The 18622-nt window shown below is 38.7% G+C and overlaps 2 protein-coding genes across 5 annotated transcripts; both read right to left on the reverse strand.

Annotated features, from left to right (window-relative positions):
- Positions 1-241: 241 nt before the first annotated feature.
- LOC110059247 (hydramacin-1-like) lies at positions 242-4125 on the reverse strand. Its single transcript, XM_089294876.1, has 4 exons — positions 4064-4125; positions 2893-2965; positions 1209-1290; positions 242-498 (listed from the first exon to the last, which is right to left on the reverse strand). The coding sequence occupies exons 1-4, from the start codon at positions 4064-4066 to the stop codon at positions 390-392; spliced, it is 267 nt and encodes an 88-aa protein (XP_089151002.1). The 5' UTR covers positions 4067-4125; the 3' UTR covers positions 242-389.
- Positions 4126-8875: 4750 nt separating this feature from the next.
- LOC110048212 (splicing factor U2AF 26 kDa subunit-like) lies at positions 8876-18622 on the reverse strand. Of its 4 annotated transcripts, none has more exons than XM_020753998.2 (12): positions 18540-18622; positions 17504-17591; positions 16203-16266; positions 15922-15974; positions 15718-15744; positions 14951-15083; positions 14778-14820; positions 14536-14565; positions 13847-13909; positions 13378-13413; positions 12467-12511; positions 8876-11162 (listed from the first exon to the last, which is right to left on the reverse strand). In XM_020753998.2, exons 1-12 carry the CDS (start codon positions 18581-18583, stop codon positions 11000-11002), a joined length of 789 nt encoding a protein of 262 aa, XP_020609657.1. In that variant the 5' UTR covers positions 18584-18622; the 3' UTR covers positions 8876-10999. The 4 variants fall into 4 exon arrangements, with proteins under 4 accessions (XP_020609657.1, XP_020609655.1, XP_020609659.1 ...); XM_020753996.2 differs by lacking the exon at positions 13847-13909 and adding an exon at positions 13973-14035; XM_020754000.2 differs by lacking the exon at positions 12467-12511.

Raw genomic sequence — 18622 nt, forward strand, 5'->3', positions numbered from 1 at the left:
CCACGCGCGCCGCATCATGTTTTCGTGGAGGATGAAAGCCGCTTGTTCTGACCGCGCGAGTACAATTCGCGTCACAGGGCTGGCTATTTCAAGACCCCCTAGGGTCTCTTGAAATCGGGAGTGATCTAAAAAGGGATTACTATAGGACTAAGGTGTATGGGGTTGTAACCGTCTCTCCCTTCATCTACTGTACCTCACTTACATGAAATCCCCTGAGCACAAAAATAACAAATATGAGATCTTTTTTTGACAAGTTGTCCTTTATTTAAGCCAGCCGGGATTCCTTGGGCATTATACAATGTAAAAAAAAAATCTAGATCTGTCACTATCGTTTTGTTTCAATGTAAGTCTACTGTTTGAAAGATCCCGGTCACTTTAGCTGGCTTCAATCAGCAAGATCCTGTTCCATAACACCTGCACTGCCAAGCTTTGTCGCTCATCCAACAGGTACTTGGACACAACTGACAACTACCCCCAGTGTAACCCAGTTCAATGCACCTGTGAAATTAAAGTACAGTCATCAGACACTCTATCAAAGACCGACTCTTCTCAGGCCTATTTCAACAGACATAGGCTTATTACTAATATTTTAGACTTGCTATAAAAATTATGTTAAATATGAGAGCAAATAGGACTTTTGGAGCAGCTTTTGCACTAAAGTTAACCGAACAATTGCTGACATTCGACATGTGATATGTAGGTTTGACATAATATATTCATACTTTCTTCCAGTGTTCGAGTAGACTTTCTAAAAGTCATTTCCAAGAATTCTTCCCTGACCTGTTGGTTGAAGATTGCCCTCTCGCCTCGCTCGAAGGAGATAAAAGCAAAGGTCGACTTGTGGCAAGTCTAATGTTCTAGTAATGAATGCCAAATGAAAAAACGCATTCTCTTGGTAAAGAAAAACCTTCACTCGACTTCCGGTGGAGTTTTAAGCGCGAGTAACTGTTTATCATCTATGCGAGGCCATCAAACTTTGTGACTTTATAGACTTTACTTCAATTGTATTTGGGAATAATGACCAGCTTGATGGAATCTGTTGTTCCACGAAACAAAATTTTAACAAACACATTTTCTCAAATTTTACGGCCTCTAATAAGTCAAGCGGCGAGAGGGGAGTCAGAACTGATGATCTGACTTGTTTAATCGACTTATTATTTTCCCTTAAGTTACATTTGTAAAAATGAAATGAAAACATGACTTTATACCTGTCATTGCAGGTCTTCCAGAATCGCCCAGTCCCCCAGCTACTCCATTGGGAACATCGGCTCCAAGTTTTATAGCAGTTACCTATAAACAAAATCATTCAGCATTCTAATCTGGGCAGATGACAGGGTAACCTGTGGTTTCGCGAGCTGTACACGATAATTCGCGTATCGCATTTAAATTAATAGCGCTCAGTCACCGCGATGTGTTGATTGCTTTTGGCCACGTACAAAATTACCTTTAAATTGAAGGAAAGTTTACTAAGATAGAAAAACGCTAAAGAGATAATAATAAACCATAAAGGAACAAGGGTGGTTAAGGATGGAGAAGATTGACACAGATTACAAACGACGAACTTGAAAAATATAGGCTAAACTTTTCAAGATACGCAAACCGTGACGTGGCTTGGAAACATTGTGAAAGAATATGAGAAAACATCAAGTAAAGTTTTATCAAAATTATACATAAATAATTGTCTGTTAACTGATTTCAATTCACTTATGTATTTATTCAGAAGAATTTCGCACAGTTTGAAGTTTGAACTAGTTGAGTTTGAATAAAGGGACGCAAGTATCGAGACGTTATACTTCTAAATCCATTAATTTTCATCTGAAATTTATAAGTTAAATTTAAAGAAAGAAGGCGATCAATACTAACTTTTAACCAAAAATGGTAACATGGGTCAATTTGTGATCAGCAGGTGAAATCATACACATGATCTGAGGACAATAACAAATTAATGACTCATTGGAAAAGTCAATTCCGAGAATCCTCCAAGGGAAGGGATTTGACTCTTCATAAAACGCGTTGAAAAATATTTGGGATTTATTTGGTGAGATCATTGCCCACAATCTCCGGTTCAGAGGCTTGTAGTGAATAAATTGGGTGTAATATTTGGGTCATCATGATGTGTGTAAGACCAAAAACTGCCAGAGAATTTAACAGTTTCATTAGTGCGCTCAGAGCATTTTTTAAGGTACCGAATGACCCGAAATTTTCGCGGGAGTTTAATTTTGCCGATCGGCATTTTTTGTATGTTGCAGGAATTAATTTTTACGATGGTAGAACACTGGCTTTACGAGATTAGTATCAATTTTTGCGATTTTAAGAAAGTCGTCGGTTTATTTGAGTTTTCGCAGTTTTTTTATTACGCTACACGGTAATCAGTCACTCTATTGCATTATGTCTTACCCCAGAGTGACATATAATACCTTCAGATGACCCTTCTCTGTAAAATTTTTAGCCGCCGCACCTGTACGTAGTGTACCATGGGCAATTTCATCGTTTTATAAATGACGTCAAAAGATTTGTATGTAAAATTTCGCCAATTTAGTAATTTTTGCTGAGAATTTTTTGCAGAAACTTTTTTTTTGCGAATTGTAGAGAAAAACGAAAACATTTCGAACCACACGGTTTGTATTTTTTCGCCGTGATGCAAGTTGAGGCATACGCAGCGTTTTCTAGATATGACTCTTTTACTAAACGGGCTTATTACTCAGTGGGGCGACTGGAGAAAAGATGGGTTTGACTTTACATTTAAACCGCTGGAAAAAAAAATAGCCTCAAGGAAAGCCCGGACTACCACTAAAAAATCCAAGAATACCTTCTTAACTTTAAGATTGTCATCCCGAACAAATGGCACACATGATTTCATCCATAAAAATCAGACAAGCTACGATAAATTACCTTCAACCAAGGAAATCTCCAGTGCAGCGAAAACTGCGAACAAAACGAACAAATAGGCTCCAAGACGAAAAGCCTTGAAAAGAAATTAAACAAGTTAGTAATTATTAAATTTGCTAGCAACGTAATTTTCATCAGTGTCAATTGCATTACTCGATTTGAAAACCTCAATTTTCCGTTTAAATTGAAGACAAAGAACTTTCGCTAAATAGCCAAGAATCTCGACTCTGCAGGTACTGTTTTCAAATTTCTCTTACATCATGGAAAAATAAGCGACAATACAATCTCAAGTAGCCCGCAGACCGGCTCTCATCGTTGGTGGCACGAGCAAAGCCGTCGGCGTACGAAGCGAGCCCAGATCCCCCACCAGCTCGCTTCGTTCTCTTGCGACTTTGCTCATCGACTTTGCTTCTGCCATAATGCATGAGAGCCTGCTCGCAGGCTAAATCTCAATGGAATTAAGGGGATCAATAAAGTTAAGCTGTGTATACCATTACTTTCTTGTGAAGAAATAAAAGAGCACAAAACGTTCTGTTCGGTTCCAATCATTTCTGCGTTTTCGACTATAACCGTCTCGACTTTCAGTCCCGGGCTTTCAGTTCATGCCCTGAGTTCATGCAGTGACTTCCAAGGATGTCTGAAGATATAAAGCCAATTGTGATACAAAGCCAATCATTGGAAATGTAATCACAATTGTGATTACATTTCCAGAGCCATACTTGCCGAGGCGCGTTCCAAAACGAAGCTGCGCCTGAATGTGAGTTGACTGTCAATGGAGTGAGAATTTTTTCAGGTCTTAAACAGTTCAGTTCCTGAAGTAAAAACTTTCAGTTCCTTAAGTAAAATCTTTCCTTTTTCTCAGCTTACGCAGTGTTGCTGCCTGAGGGTTTTTAGCCTGCAGTGCAGGCGTTTTCTATGTGTTCACGAGCCTTTGCCGAGTTTAAATCCAAGATGGTGTTCTCTTTAATCAAAACACACTCGCTCACCAAATTAACTATGCCTACATTGCATTTTCTGCGCCTTTCGTGACTTATGTAGTAATCCGCTCTTTATCAAAACGATGGACTATCTGTTTAAAACTAAGTTCTAAACTCTTACCTTAAATCTCTATTGTGACCGTCCTAACACCTGATAGAAAATGCTATAAAGTAACTTCAGAGAGATGCCAACTTACCATATTCCACCAAACGTACTTCACAGATATATCTCTTGATGCGAGGTACAGTCCGCATTTAAACTGATAATGCTCATATTCGCTTCCCAATTTTATTTCCACTGTTTCAGCAACTTGTACGTGATTTTAAAACATGACAATGATTTAGATTCAGCGTGATGCCTTCCTTTTTGGTGTTTGGTGATAACAGTGCTGTAGGAAGTAATTATAATAAGCACACACAGAGATATACACAGAGCTGTAAACATTCCATAACGTACATCTCGTTGTGCTGAGGGAAGTCAATGAAGAAGTATACGAGTTGCAATTCAGTTGTCGTTTTAGCAATTTGATCGCACACGTGCTTCCTTGCTGTGTGACGGCTTCACGTTTCGGGCTTGAAGAAGTTTACCTGTTGTGCTAAAGGAATTAAACAACGAGTAATTATACAACGCGCTCTAAAATCAAATGGGATATTCTAAAATGCGCTTTTTGGTACGGTTCCGAGCCTGAAAAATCGCACCTAGTTCCAAAAGTCTAAAAAAAACCCCACAAAACTGATTTGAGCCACCATAAATTCTGAAGTAATCTAATGGTCGTTCACCCGAGAATACCCCGTGGGTTTTTCAACAATAATGTGTTAAGATATTCATTTATATGTGTATGAGTATTTATGAAGAAAAGTGGCACAGTGACACAATCAGAGACCTACAAAACAAAAAGAAAGTGGTGTTTAAATTTATTGTTAATTTGAACATCGTGTATTATTGTTGCTGCAATTGTAGCACAACTAAGCTCAATACAAATTTCGCTAGTCACGGTGGCATAACTGCGAGGAAGTTTTTAAGGGTTATTGCATTCATATTCGCCAGTTGCAAGGATAATTCGTAGTTTAAGTAGCGCTTTGGTAAGCTAACCACATCATATCCTCTTTGATTCACTGTCATGTGTTGGTTTCTTGAAGGAATTAGCATTATATCTTTAGCACAGACCGTGCCAGCTCCAGTCGCATTTTCGAATCGATCTTGGGGGCTATCGGGTTAAAGATTGTAAAATTAGAAAACAAAATTACCAATAAAAAAACGCTAATGAACAATAAATTTTACTATGGCGATTGTGTTTGAAATCGTCTGAGAAAAGGTGCCTTTGCGATAATACAAAGATGGGAAATATGTTATCAAATGATAAAGGCGGCTCGTGACACTATGACGCCAAATAGAGTTACAAGTTTGCGAGAGCTGGTACACTGCCACACGCACGACTGAAAAACATAACATGTGTTTAATGTTCGTCTGAGAAAGTTACTCCGTGATTAAAATAAAGACATTTGCTGAAATTATTGATCAAAACAATGACCATCTTAAATCAATCTTCAGTCCGAGCTCGCTGAGGCCACGGCACACGTCTATACTGATAAGTCACAGGTAAAACATCAAACACGGAGATGTAAATATTTCATAACGTACATCTCGTGGTGCAGTTGTCGTTTTAGCAATTTGATCGCACACGTACTTCCTTGTTGTTTGACGGCTTCATATTTTGGGGTTGAAGAAGTTGACCTGTTGTGCTAATGGAATTAAACAACAAGTAATTATACGACACGTTCTAAAATCAAATGGGATATTCTAAAATGCACTTTTTAGTCTCAATTTAGGACTCACAGCAGCGGGAGCAGAGAGTCCTACTTGACCGTATATTGATCGCCTTCTTTTAACTAGTAAACTTCAGATGAAAATTAATGGATTTAGACGTCTCTAAACTCGCGTCCCTTTATTCAAACTCAACTAGTTCAAACTTCGAACCGTGCGAAATTCTTCTGAATAAATACATAAGTGAATTGAAATTAGTTAACAGACAACTGATTATGTATAATTTTGATAAAACTTTACTTGGTGTTTTCTCATATTCTTTCACAATGTTTCCAAGCCACGTCACGGTTTGCGCATTTTGAAAGGTTTAGCCTAAATTTTTCAAGTTCGTCGTTTGTAATCTGTGTCAATCTTCTCCATCCTTAACCATCCTTGTTCCTTTATGGTTTATTATTATCTCTTTAGTGTTTTTCTATCTTAGTAAACTTTCCTTCAATTTAAAGGTAATTTTGTACGTGGCCAAAAGCAATCAACACACCGCGGTGACTGAGCGCTATTAATTTAAATGCGATACGCGAATTATCGTGTACAGCTCGCGAAACCACAGGTTTCCCTGTCATCTGCCCAGATTAGAATGCTGAATGATTTTGTTTATAGGTAACTGCTATAAAACTTGGAGCCGATGTTTCCGATGGAGTAGCTGGGGGACTGGGCTATTCTGGAAGACCTGCAATGACAGGTATAAAGTCATGTTTTCATTTCATTTTTACAAATGTAACTTAAGGGAAAATAATAAGTCGGTTAAACAAGTCGGATCATCGGTTCTGACTCCCTTCTTTCCGCTTGACTTATTAGAGGCTGTAAAATTTGAGAAAATATGTTTGTTAAAATTTAGTTGTCATGGAACAACAAATTCCATCAAGCTAGTGATTATTCCCAATTATTATGTATGGCTGTCTCTCACAAGGACTGGGAACTACCAAATTCACGAATTTGATTGGCTGAAATCGATATGGACCGCGGTCTAAATTTTCCATTTTAGACCGGCATCTAGACCGGTTTCATTTTGCGTTGAAAAAGTAGTAAACTAAAATACAAAAATGTCCACCATTTTCTTTTATTTTCTTCTCAATCATTTATGGAAGTGCCAAAAAGCCTGATGACAAAAAAGAAAGTAAAGAGGACGAGCAAATTTCGGCAGGTTTAAGTTAAGCTCATCGCCGTTCGCAAACAAAATGTCAGCAAACCAGTTACATTAAACGAATTAAAGTTTTCTTCTTTGTCATATAATAAACATCTTAGCTTATTAACTGAGCTAAGTCGGTCTGTATGGGAGAATCTTGACCACGGTCGTGTGTACAGACCTCACTGCGTTCGGTCTGTACTCCGAACCTCGGTCAAGATTCTCCCATACAGACCTCCTGCTCGGTTAATAAGAGCTAAATACAGTTGAAGTAAAGTCTTTAAAGTCACAAAGTTTGAAGGCCTTGCTTCGATGATAAACAGTTACTCGCGCTTAAAACTCCACCGGAAGTCGAGTGAAGGTTTTTCTTTACCAAGAGAATGCGTTTTTTCATTTGGCATTCATTACCAGAACATTAGACTTGCCACAAGTCGACCTATAAGTTTATCTCCCTCGAGCGAGGCGAGAGGGCAATCTTCAACCAACAGGCCAGGGAAGACCTCTCAGAAAGGACTTTTAGAAAGTCTATTAGAACACTGGAAGAAAGTATGAACATATTATGTCAAAGCTACATATCTTATGTCGAATAGCAACAATTGTTCGGTTAACTTTAGTGCAAAAACTGCTCCACAAGTCCTATTTACTCTCATATTTAACATAATTTTTACAGCAAGTCTCTAAAATATTAATAAGCCTGTGTCTGTTGACAGCATATTTTCATACTGTTCTCAGGCCTGTTGATAGATAGTGTCTGATGACTGTAGTTTAATTTCACAGGTGCATTAAACTGGGTTACAGCGACGGTAGTTGTGATTTGTGTCTAAATACCTTTTGGATGAGCGACAACGCTTGGCAGTGCAGGTGTAATGAAATGCCACCCTGCTGATTGAGGCCAACTAAGGTGACCGGGATCTTGCAAACAGTAGACTCGTGTAGAAGCAAAACGATAGTGACAGACCTAGATTTTTTTTACATTGTAAATGCCCAAGGAATCCCGGCTGGCTTAAATAAACGACAACTTGTCAAAAAAGATCTCCTATTCGTTATTTTAGTGTTTAGTGGGATTTCAGGTAGCTTCAGGTCAACGAGGTGGTCGGTGAGATGCAAGCGTACAGTGCTATCAATAGCAGAATAGAGCAGAGGACGAAGGGAGAGAAGGTTACAACCCCATACACCTTATTCCTATGGTAATCCCTTTTTAGATCACTCCCGATTTCGAGAGACCCAAGAGGGTCTTGAAATAGCCAGCCCTGTGACGCAAATTGTACTCGCGTGGCTTTCATCCTCCCCGAAAACATGATGCCGCGCGCGTGCTAATATTATCCGTGGGAGAGCTGGGTACCATATGAAAATATTGACTTACTTGTCCTACATCTTCTCTTCCTAAATGATGCAATGCACAGTGTACCAATCATAGCTAGAACCAAAGGAGAACAACGCAAACATCTTCAGTGCCAAGTGCGGGAATATATCAACCGGTGCCAATTGTGGGAAAGCATGTCATTGTTGTATAACGCGGGCAAATATTCAAACAGTGACAAACGCACGTGCCACGCATGGCAAAAATGTGCCACTCGTGCTAAGCGCGGGAAACCATACAGCGGGTAGCAGATTATGTGAACTGTGCCACGTGGGAGAATAAGTACCGTAGGCAGCCGATGTCAGACAAAACGCCGCACTCAGTGTCAACACAGGAAAAACAGTTTGGCGTCATTAGTTTGAAGGCTTGTTGGTTAGCTTACTTTCAAGAAAGCGTAATCTAGAACCCCAAGGAATTATTTGTTTTAAAATCGGTTGGGTGGACTACGACTGGACTCCGACTCCAGCAGCCCCTGGTAAGGGCACCAACATGCGAGTTCCCAAGTACAGCACACTACTCAGGAATTTTACAATACTTGCTTTCAATGACCTTAGCTGCTGTAAAAATAAGTAAGTCCGAGACAATCGGTATAATACACATACCTTAGAGCGGAAAAGAATTGCAATAGATACTAGAAATTAGTAGCAAATTTTGATTTTTCAACTTCACATTAAATGGAATGATTAAGAAAGAGCCCTCAATTCTTTACACAGAACTAAAACAGACTTTATTTCAGCCTTCCTACGATAAACCACTTGGTACAATGCTAGTTTAAATTAACACGCACTTCTACCGACATTTCTTACAATGGTTAATGCTTTTACTACGACAAAACTTAGCTGACTTGTACTAATTGTTAGCAGGCTGAGCAAGAGACATCTGAAGGAAAACTCTTAGCTCTCCTTTGCTCCTTGGTTAGATGATAACAGGCTTTGAACCAACCAGGGCTTTAACTAAACTCGGGAGAATGAGACCTAGCTTCTTTCAAAATCAGGTCTCTGAAAAAAATTGACTGAGCCTACAGTTTGTAGACAGCGGTTGCTAATGAACATGGCGTTTATTACCACTAATGCCCGGTTCAATCGTCGAACTTTAGATGTGTCGAACCTAATAGCCCCAATAAAGTACATGACGAGATCGACGTTTTGATCACGATTTCTGTCCAAATAGCAAAGCTAACGTTTCGCTGTTATCTGCTGTTATAGCAATATTTGGGGAAGCAAATTCAAACTCAAGGTTTAGTGTTTGTATTTAGACAGGTTTCTCCCGGTTAAATCGACTTGCTAAAGGGAAATCTAATAAGCTGGGCTACTATCACGAAGAAAAAGCAAAAAATGAATTTGCGCTAAAGAAACTCGCTTATTCAGTCCTGTTTCTCACAAATCGAAGGCATACTGGAATTTTGTTGTCTTTATTTTTAGCGACGAATTTGAACTTCATGCATGACTGGTCACGCCACTCAATTTTGAGCCAATCACGAGTCCCGTTGTATGAAAAATAAATTACAGTAATTTATGCATTAGATTCGACACATGAGGAGAACACCGTATGAATCATCAGCTGCCACTCCAACGTCGCATAGTGCGACAGACCCTGCCGAATTTAATGTTATTTGCCGCACCAAACTTAACCTGCCGAACCAAACTGATTCAAACGCCGCTCTTTCGCCGTACTTAACTCATCAGTTAGGTTCGGCGCATGAATGGAGCGGCGTTTGGAACGGGCCTGAATCAATTAAGTTCGACAGATGTTATTTGGGTCGACCCGGGAATTAAGTTCGACATGGCCAGTCGGTCAGTTCGACTACGGAGCGACTCCGATTCAAACGTCGAACTTTTCATGTACCGAACCTAATGCATACATTACAAATACAGTAAATAAATTAATTTTTACCCAGAGATCTGCACGTTTTCTATTTTTGTCATGCGCACACACCTTGTTTTGATCATTTGGAACAAAATAGCGGGAAGAGCGGGACGATATGTGTTCCTCTTGCTTCGAGAGCACGAAATATACTTGCCTGATTTGCATAAACCACTTCTGTATGCGGTGTTCCGTATTTGAAAACGATGAGACTGTAGCGGGTTGGAAAGCAGCCAGTTCGGTGGCGTACTGCGAGTCATGTTTAAGAGAGAAAATGACAAAATAAATGAATCTTGAAGAAACCGACGACAGGAACGAACTGGACGAGGAATTACGATGTTCCTTTGGGAATAAGCGATAATATCAGGCAAACCAAATTCAAAAATCGTCTTCGGTTGTTTAATGCTGATTGCATCTCGGTCGCCTTCTTCGAAAAGTTCTACCCTCCTTCATCGCACTTGCAAGAAAAGCAAGCTCTTCATTTTCACAATTAGTCTTTCCCACATTTTCCCGCCATTTTGGTCAGCAATAACCGTCGTTTGCAATAGCGTCTCTTTTATTTTTGCAATTAAGTTCGATTAAATTAGGTTCGACGTTTGAATCAACTGCCGAACTTAATTATTTAGCTCGACCCAAATTGGTATTAGGTTCGACACATGTAAAGTTCGACGTTTGAACCAGGCCTAACATACATGAGAGAAAAGAACAGCTCAGGTTTGTTCCTATTGGGCATAACGGGTCGGGAACTCTTCGCGTGAGACTGCAAGAATGTCTTGAACGGTAGTCACTTCTTACCACTAAGTCTGACAAGAAAACCCGAAGTTTTCAGGACGTTAGAAGTTGTCGGAAGTTTTCCAAGTCGGTTCTTCAAACAACGCAAATAAACTGATCTCAGAACTGAAAGTAGAGTTACAATATCTTATACAGTACAGAGCAATAATAGCGACACAGAGGATCCCCTGTTAGTGACGACCTCGTCTGTCTCGGTCACGTGGGGATCTGTCTCGTCGTGGTGGTGAGCGCGATCTATCTCGGCGGGGAGGGGAACGGGAACGACGGCGGGGAGGCGGTGGTGGAGACCTGGATCGTGAACGGCGGGTGTACGGAGGAGAAACTGAGCGAGACCTGGAAACGAAAATACAACAGCAATAAAGTTTACAACTTCTGCAGTTCAATACTTATTCATATAAGTCAAAAACAACAGAAACCGATTTGAAGGATTTAGATACTCTTTTCGGAGTTGAAATAATAACGTCTGGCGCGTGTTTTATCCGAGTCTCAAGACACTTTGCTTCCACAATTTTGAGCTGTGCCAAAGACATAACAACAACTGCCCACTTCACAACAAGGTTACTTTATAAGGAGTCACAGTAAATGACTTTTCAAAGGAGATTCTCTTGCAAAAGAAATGTTGGAAGTCTAAACGCAAAAATACCAAATCCAGACCAGGGAAACAGGGTAAACGTTAACGTTACACTGATATTGAACATCCTATGGGTAATGTTAGTGTTAGCGCTTTAGAACTTTGTCTTTTTAGCTGGGTCTGGTCATGTCAAAGAAGATAAAACTTTGAAAATAAGTTACAAGTTAGAGAAAATGTCTGACAGTGTTTGGTTTGCTGGGGAACCTTGTCCTGTGCTGTTACGTCCGGTCCAGTTGGAGGAAAAACCTCCCCGCCTGAAATTTTACATCAAGAACACCAGAAAAGATTGAAAGCAAAGATTGTACCAACTTTCAGATGGCTAGATATACTACTGTCACATTCTGTTTTAATCTGGAAGGAATTGTTTTATAATGATGAAAAAGAAAATCTTTAACTTTGTAAGATGTTGCTGGAAAATAAAATTATTAAAATAAAATTGTATTGTTAACTCTGGAGAGAAGCCTCCATACTCGTGTGGTTATTTCATTGGTTATTTCCTTGAATCTTGAAGAGTGTTGAGCTCTCAATCCACGCCAGAAAAACATCATAGGGGCAAATATGAATGTTATCTGCTAAGTTGCCAAATGGAAATAAAACTGTCTGAACATACTCAGACAAACTGCAGTGATTTTGAAATGCAGTAGTTACATTATTGCAAGCAAGTCCATGGGCCCATTCCTATACAAAAAATTGAAATCAGCTGCTACTATTTTCCTTAAAAGAGCACATCCTAAGAGTACAAAATTTGCAACTAAGGACAAATTTTCAGATTTCTGCACTCACATACCTGAGAAGAACATATTAATTTATTGTATTTATCTCTTTATTATTTGAAAAGCAGTGTTTAGAAGAGGCATTCTGTTTCATTCAATGAAATCGCGTTGAATTTAATACTTTTGTTTAGAAAAACTGTCCAATTGAATATTTGTCTCATTTTGGAAGGGTGGGATAATTGCAGAACACTGTGTTTCACATAACAAATTTTCAGGGCCGTTTGTGTACAAACCGTGGTGATGTTTCTTTAGCGCCGGCTGCACCAGCACCAGCACCTCTGAAATGAATAGAAATTTTTGGACATGCTGAGGGATAAACCAAATTTTCACGACAACCAAGTTTGTGCATAAGTACTCATCGATTAGAGACCGTGAACAGGTTATAGAGCACCAATTATTTTCCCACATTATGGTAACCCTCACTGGGTTCAGCTTAAATTAAGTACATTTTAACAATATATTTCTGTGTTCCTCTTTGCTAAATCCTTGGCTGGTCAAGAGATGACAAAGATTCAACCAGAAAAATAGAATACGGATGATAAAGTTGGGCTTGGATTTGCTGTTACTGGCACGCAAAGATTCAAAACCAATCAACAACCTCTGTCAAGCTTCAGGGTACAATATCATTCATATTAACCTTAGTCTCTCATGTAGACATTATTTAGGTTCATCACACATTTCATGTAAAGGGAGGAATGTGTGACAAGCCAATAGGGCATCTGCAAAGGAGGCTATGGGTGTGTTCCTTTGGAATGATCTGGATCAGGATCAGTGATCCAAGATCACTCAGGTCATGGTACATCAAAGGAACCAATGATTGCACCCTGGGCAAAGATTCATTGGTTCCTTTGATGTACCACAATGCCCATTATCTTCGATCACTGATCCTGATCAGGCACCCCAAAGAAATGCACCCTATATTAACCCGTGATCAAGCATTCCTCTCTTACCAAAAAGAAAACCTTTATCACAGTTTCCATTCTTGTAGAATTCTTCAGGGTAAATCTTTGACTCTTGAGTTGGGCAAGAATTGAGTGTGTGAAGAACCAGACAACTGTGATCTCAGGGTAACGTCATCAGAATTTTAGCGTCCCAAGTATGAAATGGTAGCAATGACTACAATAGCAGTGAAAATAACTCATACCTTCTCTTGCGTCGGTTACGTCCATACAGCTCTCGTCTGTAACAGAAGGAATTTTTCAGATATGATGAAACAGTTCTTGTGATACAAATTGCCACTCAAGTTAATGCTCAACTTGGTGAATATAATTCTCTCGAAAATAACATTTTCAAATTCTTCTGAACAAAGCTGATCCTATGGCTTTGTATAAGTGAGTTAGAAGCCATGTAACATTTTTCAAAACTTTTTAAATTAACATCTTTTAAAACAGCTTTTTCCGAAATATTGTCTGCCCAAGCTCCATATTGGTGTCTAACCCTATCAGCACTAAGGTCAAAATGTTATAAAAAGCAAGGAAATTCTCCTTAGAGATTTACTTGCTTTTTATAACGTTTATACATAAGAATTTGGTGTTAGATCAAGACAACATCCCCTACTTGACCGACAACCCCTCCTCTGCTCCCTGACCCTTGCATCAAACCTTACAACTCACCGCAATTCTCTTGAAATTGGCCGCATGTGCATGAAGTTACAAAACCCACCGCGAGAACACTCTCTAGGAACATACAAGAAGACTAGGTTTCAAATGGATTAAGCTGAGTGACAGAGTCGCGCTTACCGGCTGTCCCGTGAGATCGGTCTCAGATGCATGAAGTTACAAAACCCTCCACGTGTGCATTCACTGCATAACAGAGGGGATCAGAGAGTCAGACACTACCTACTCACTCAAGGGTTATGGTTAAACTCTCTAACTCAATAAAATTAATAACATTACTGCTACAATCACAATGATATCACATTTTACAACATTGTTAAAAGGGTAGATCACACAAGTTTGTTTGCTTTTCTTCGTTACATTTGTGTTAACCATGTGAAAGGTTTGTATCAATAACTTGACATAAAAAAGTGATATTTTTGTAAATATTGTATGGCAAGAATGGGGGAAAACAAATTAAAGAAAATTAGCAAATTTTCTGAGAAGTTCTAAGCAATACAAGCATGGTTAGCATGGTACTACAGTTGTCAAGAAGAGCAAACGTTTTTGGCAGAACTAAACGGCTGATCAAATTGTATCTAGGAGAAAACAACACGTCATAATAAACATTTGGTCACATTAACCATAACAAGAAAGGGGACCACGCCATTAGTCGTTATGGTATAAATAAAATATTCTCAACGTACCCCATTTCATACTGTCGGCAACACGCTTCCCTAGAAAACAATGAGAAGAACATTGAAATCACAAAAAACACATTTACAGATTACACGGTTTGAAAGATTCATAAGGTTATACTGCAGGACTACATGTATGCATGTATACTATCATTTACTTTCATCTCATAAACAAAACAAGAAGAGTATGACCTGGAAAATGTAAAGTCCTATATGTAACCCAACCAAAATTACATGTAATTGAAGTTTACCTGAAATCAGTCACTGGTGATAGCTCTGCATAGATTGGTTGCCCTGTAAGTTAAAAAACAGGAAAACTATTGAACAAGATAAACAAATTGTTCGATCGTACTACTCTGTAACACCAGTCCTCTCAGGGTGGGATGTGTACTTAAACTTAATACAAGGTTATATTATACTTTACCATTGTACCAGCGGTTGTCCAGGTCTTTAACAGCTTTCTCAGCATCTTCTTCATAGCGGAACTTGACATACACATTACCAACAAGGTGATCTCCAAGGTTGTCACACACATTCATTTCCTCGATTTCTCCATACTGTAGAAATTGGCATTAGAATACACAAAGAAGCATTTAAATATTAACACCACAGTTTCTATGACTACACTCACTGACACATTTATAGTAATGAGATGGCACAAAGAGAGTTCTTGGGTGATCGAGCTTCCACAGGACTTTGTTCTGTCAATGACTAGGATTATCAGTTGAGCAAGCCTCGCCAGAGCTTTCATGACCAAGTTTTAGACTTGCAATTATGGTGTTGTCACGGGCAACTTTCCTCATTTCCAATGGTAATAATATCATTGCCTGCAATTTCCCACGCTTTGCTGCCGATTACATCAAAGGCTGACAAGTTGCCACTGGAACCTGGTCACCACACTTTTGTCACACCTTACTCAACTGGTACATGTAATCATAGTATGATCTCTGGATATAATTCAGAACACAGAACAAAAACCAACATTCTGTGGACTGCTAAGAGGGCAAGAAAATACAAAACAGGCAGAATTTCACTCACAAATTGTCACTGAGGATTTGCGTTACATTGTTACAATCAGGTCTTGATGTAAATCATTACACATTGGATTAAGGTGCTGTCTGCAACACAGATATGTAAGGGGTTCTTGTTAAGACTTATAAAATTTGTTTAATGGTAAATAGATCAATTTACCTTCTCTTCAAGCTCCAGGAAAACATCCTATATAAGAAATACATTAAAGATATCATCAAATCATTCACAAAAAATTCACTGTTGAAAACAACAAATTTATTTCCTGTGCCAACATGTCTTTAGAAGCAAAAATGAAAGAAACACATGGCAATCTACAAGAAGAATTCACACTTTATATTTTCAATTTTTGGAAAAAATGCACACCTCAAAGAATCTGTCATAATGCTCCTGAGCTTCTACATCAGAAATGGCACTACCTGTGGAATACAAAGAAGCAAAACGATAAATTTTGGATTCTTTTGACTCTGATTAGGTCAAGCTTATGACTCCACTTACAACTCTGATTTTAGATTTTTACTACGTCATAAGTGTTCTAACGACTCCAGCTGCAACTCTGTCACCAGTGAAAAGCAGCTTGTTAAGTGGTGCTGTACACAGAAGACAAATTATAATTTACACACGCAATTAATACACTCAAGACTTACTTGTCCCATCTGCAACCTGTGCAGCACTCTGTGGATTTTGATACATGTTTTGAAGTAAAATGGTCTGTAAAATGAGGAAAACAATATGATTGGATGTTAGTATGAAAAACACCTTCATAAATGGATACTTTGACAATAATGCTCATTAATACACCAAGCCAGGATTAAATTAACTTCGAGTTAGAGTTAACTCAGAGGTTACTGTAATATCTTAACCATAGGTTTGGTGAACCCACAGCAGGGCTAAAAAGAAAACACTTGAAGAACCTCTACTTGTCCTGGTCAATTCTAAGTTTACTTTTGTTTTATTTAGTTGGCAAACAACTTGCCCATTGGGCAAGTGAGAGTGAAAAGTAACTTTCCTGGCAGGAAAGTCTACCTGTCCCGGACAACCGGACGGCACTTTTTTTTTGAGCCCTGCCACAGGAAAACTGGGCTGTTCAAGGTTGGATTAGTGAGTCAGTGGGCCAGTTAGAAAAACTTGGTTTAAGAGAAGTTGACTTCCAGTTAGTATCTAACAGCACTCTTTGCTGGTTTTGAACTTTGAAATTGCTTCCTCTTGAATTCAAATGGTCATGCAAGTAGATGAAAAAGAAAAACTTTGGTGCATCAAGAAAAGAAAGTGAGAACATGAATCAAGGTGAGGCAAGTCAACCAATAATCCAGAGAACTAATCAAAACTCAAACCAAATACATGTACATACAGCCAAGTAAATTCCTTTGTAGAGGCAGGCAGGATAACAGAAGTAGTAGGCAGTAACAGCCAGGGAGGGATTTGTTACTAGTCAGGATTGGTAAATGCTAGTGTGGGTTAGGCAGCATATAATTTAATGCACACACAAAAAATTGCTCGCTTCTGGCATTCTCATAGGGTTTCCTACTGCACAACATTTTTCATGTCGTGCATAACAATCATATGTCGGTTCATACGCAAATTATAGGTTTGATCTACATGAAGCAATAGCCATGTTGTAATCTTGCCATATAAGACAAAGTCTGATACATTGATCAAAACTTTCACTCGCCATTATCAAACTTTCAGAACATTTTCTGGATAACCAATCTCAATCTATAGTTTTCAAGTTTGTTTGGTGAATGGTTGGTTGCTATTTCCTAACACAAAGGTATCTCATCTGAGAAACTGTTAATTCTCATTCGAAAATAAAACAAGATGAAGTTGAGTGGGTGTACAAAGTGAAATGAATGCCAGTTGTCTGCTTCACAACCCAACTGCAAGCTTTATTAAAATCCTTTCCAACAGAGTTTCAAACAGATGGCTAACAAAAGACACTGCTACTAACCTGACTAAAGGTGGGCTTGTTGTGAAGTCGTGAACAGCGTTCCCCATGGCGACAAGCACCAATTTTAAAGTAGAAAGAGCAATTTACTCTGCAAGACAGACAGTAATCAAATGCAAATTAACAAACAGCTGACCCTAACAATTTCAAAACTTAATTGAAGGCTGAAAAGGTTATTTTAAGTGTCAAATAGTTAATGTGAAATAGATGCTTTTGGCTTAGCCCTTCTTTAGTATGTTGAAATGGGCAAGCCATACCATGCAAAAAACTGTACACGCACACATGGAAAGCGTGCACATGAAATACACTACAATAAACAACTTTAGACATGTCGTGTCATGTGAAAACCAGTTAATTTTAGCACATTTATGTGTAATGCACACAAGAAAAACAGTCATAAAATGATAGGAAATTAAAGTTTACATTCTGTCTGTTAAGTCAGTTTTTGGCTCATTTCTATTGACTTTCAAAACTGACTCTAGCTCAATGGAACCACCTAACAAGAAGTTTAGAGACAGTCCTTGTGAGTGAGATGACATTCAGTCCAGTAAAGCACATCCGTTTGTCATTTTAATCTATATTTTTATATTTTTTGTATTTGAGCTTTACATGTATTGTCTCATGGCCACTGGCATGAAAGATAACATTGAAATAAAGTAGAAGATCACGTCAGTCATCATGAGGCAATGATACACTGGACATGAAAGCTTCAGCATGCAGTTCGAGAGTTCGTACGTTTTATGTTTAGTTTATAGTTTAGGCTTAAGACTTTTCTCGTTAGCAAAATATACCGTTGATTTAGCCCTTTCTAGTATTCTTAAACACTGACTGAGACTAAAACAGAGCAGGTTTTATTTGAAATCTTTGCGGGCTTGTAGTAAATTCGTGTCGAAATTGGCATTTCAGAACGCTTTTTTCGCCTATATTTGGGACCATTCACACAATCTTCACGCACTAGTTGAAACACTGTCTTCAGAAAATGTACTTCGTTAAATAAAAAACTTTTAAATCCACTAAGAATCGCTCAAAATACACTTACTTGTCCTTTTCTGTTCCAAAAATGGACGCCAAATACTCCGCCATGCTGCTTCAATTACCCAGACTACTTAGCGCGCAATGAAA

The sequence above is a fragment of the Orbicella faveolata genome, unplaced genomic scaffold (assembly GCF_042242905.1).
Source record: "Orbicella faveolata isolate gen_17 unplaced genomic scaffold, um_ofav_v1 contig_25, whole genome shotgun sequence".
Taxonomy (NCBI): domain Eukaryota; kingdom Metazoa; phylum Cnidaria; class Anthozoa; order Scleractinia; family Merulinidae; genus Orbicella; species Orbicella faveolata.

Excerpts from the sequence above, each read along its gene's own strand:
- LOC110048212 (XM_020753998.2), bottom strand. The coding sequence starts at position 18,583 with ATGGCGGAGTATTTGGCGTCCATTTTTGGAACAGAAAAGGACAA. Across the intron at positions 15,084-15,717 it reads TCCTGGAGCTTGAAGAGAAG|TATGGAGAAATCGAGGAAAT; the intron begins GTAAATTGATCT and ends CAATTTCTACAG. Across the intron at positions 14,566-14,777 it reads TCACCAGTGACTGATTTCAG|GGAAGCGTGTTGCCGACAGT; the intron begins GTAAACTTCAAT and ends ATTGTTTTCTAG.
- LOC110059247 (XM_089294876.1), bottom strand. Across the intron at positions 1,291-2,892 it reads GGAGATTTCCTTGGTTGAAG|GTAACTGCTATAAAACTTGG; the intron begins GTAATTTATCGT and ends TTTTGTTTATAG. Across the intron at positions 499-1,208 it reads TGGAAGACCTGCAATGACAG|GTGCATTGAACTGGGTTACA; the intron begins GTATAAAGTCAT and ends TTAATTTCACAG.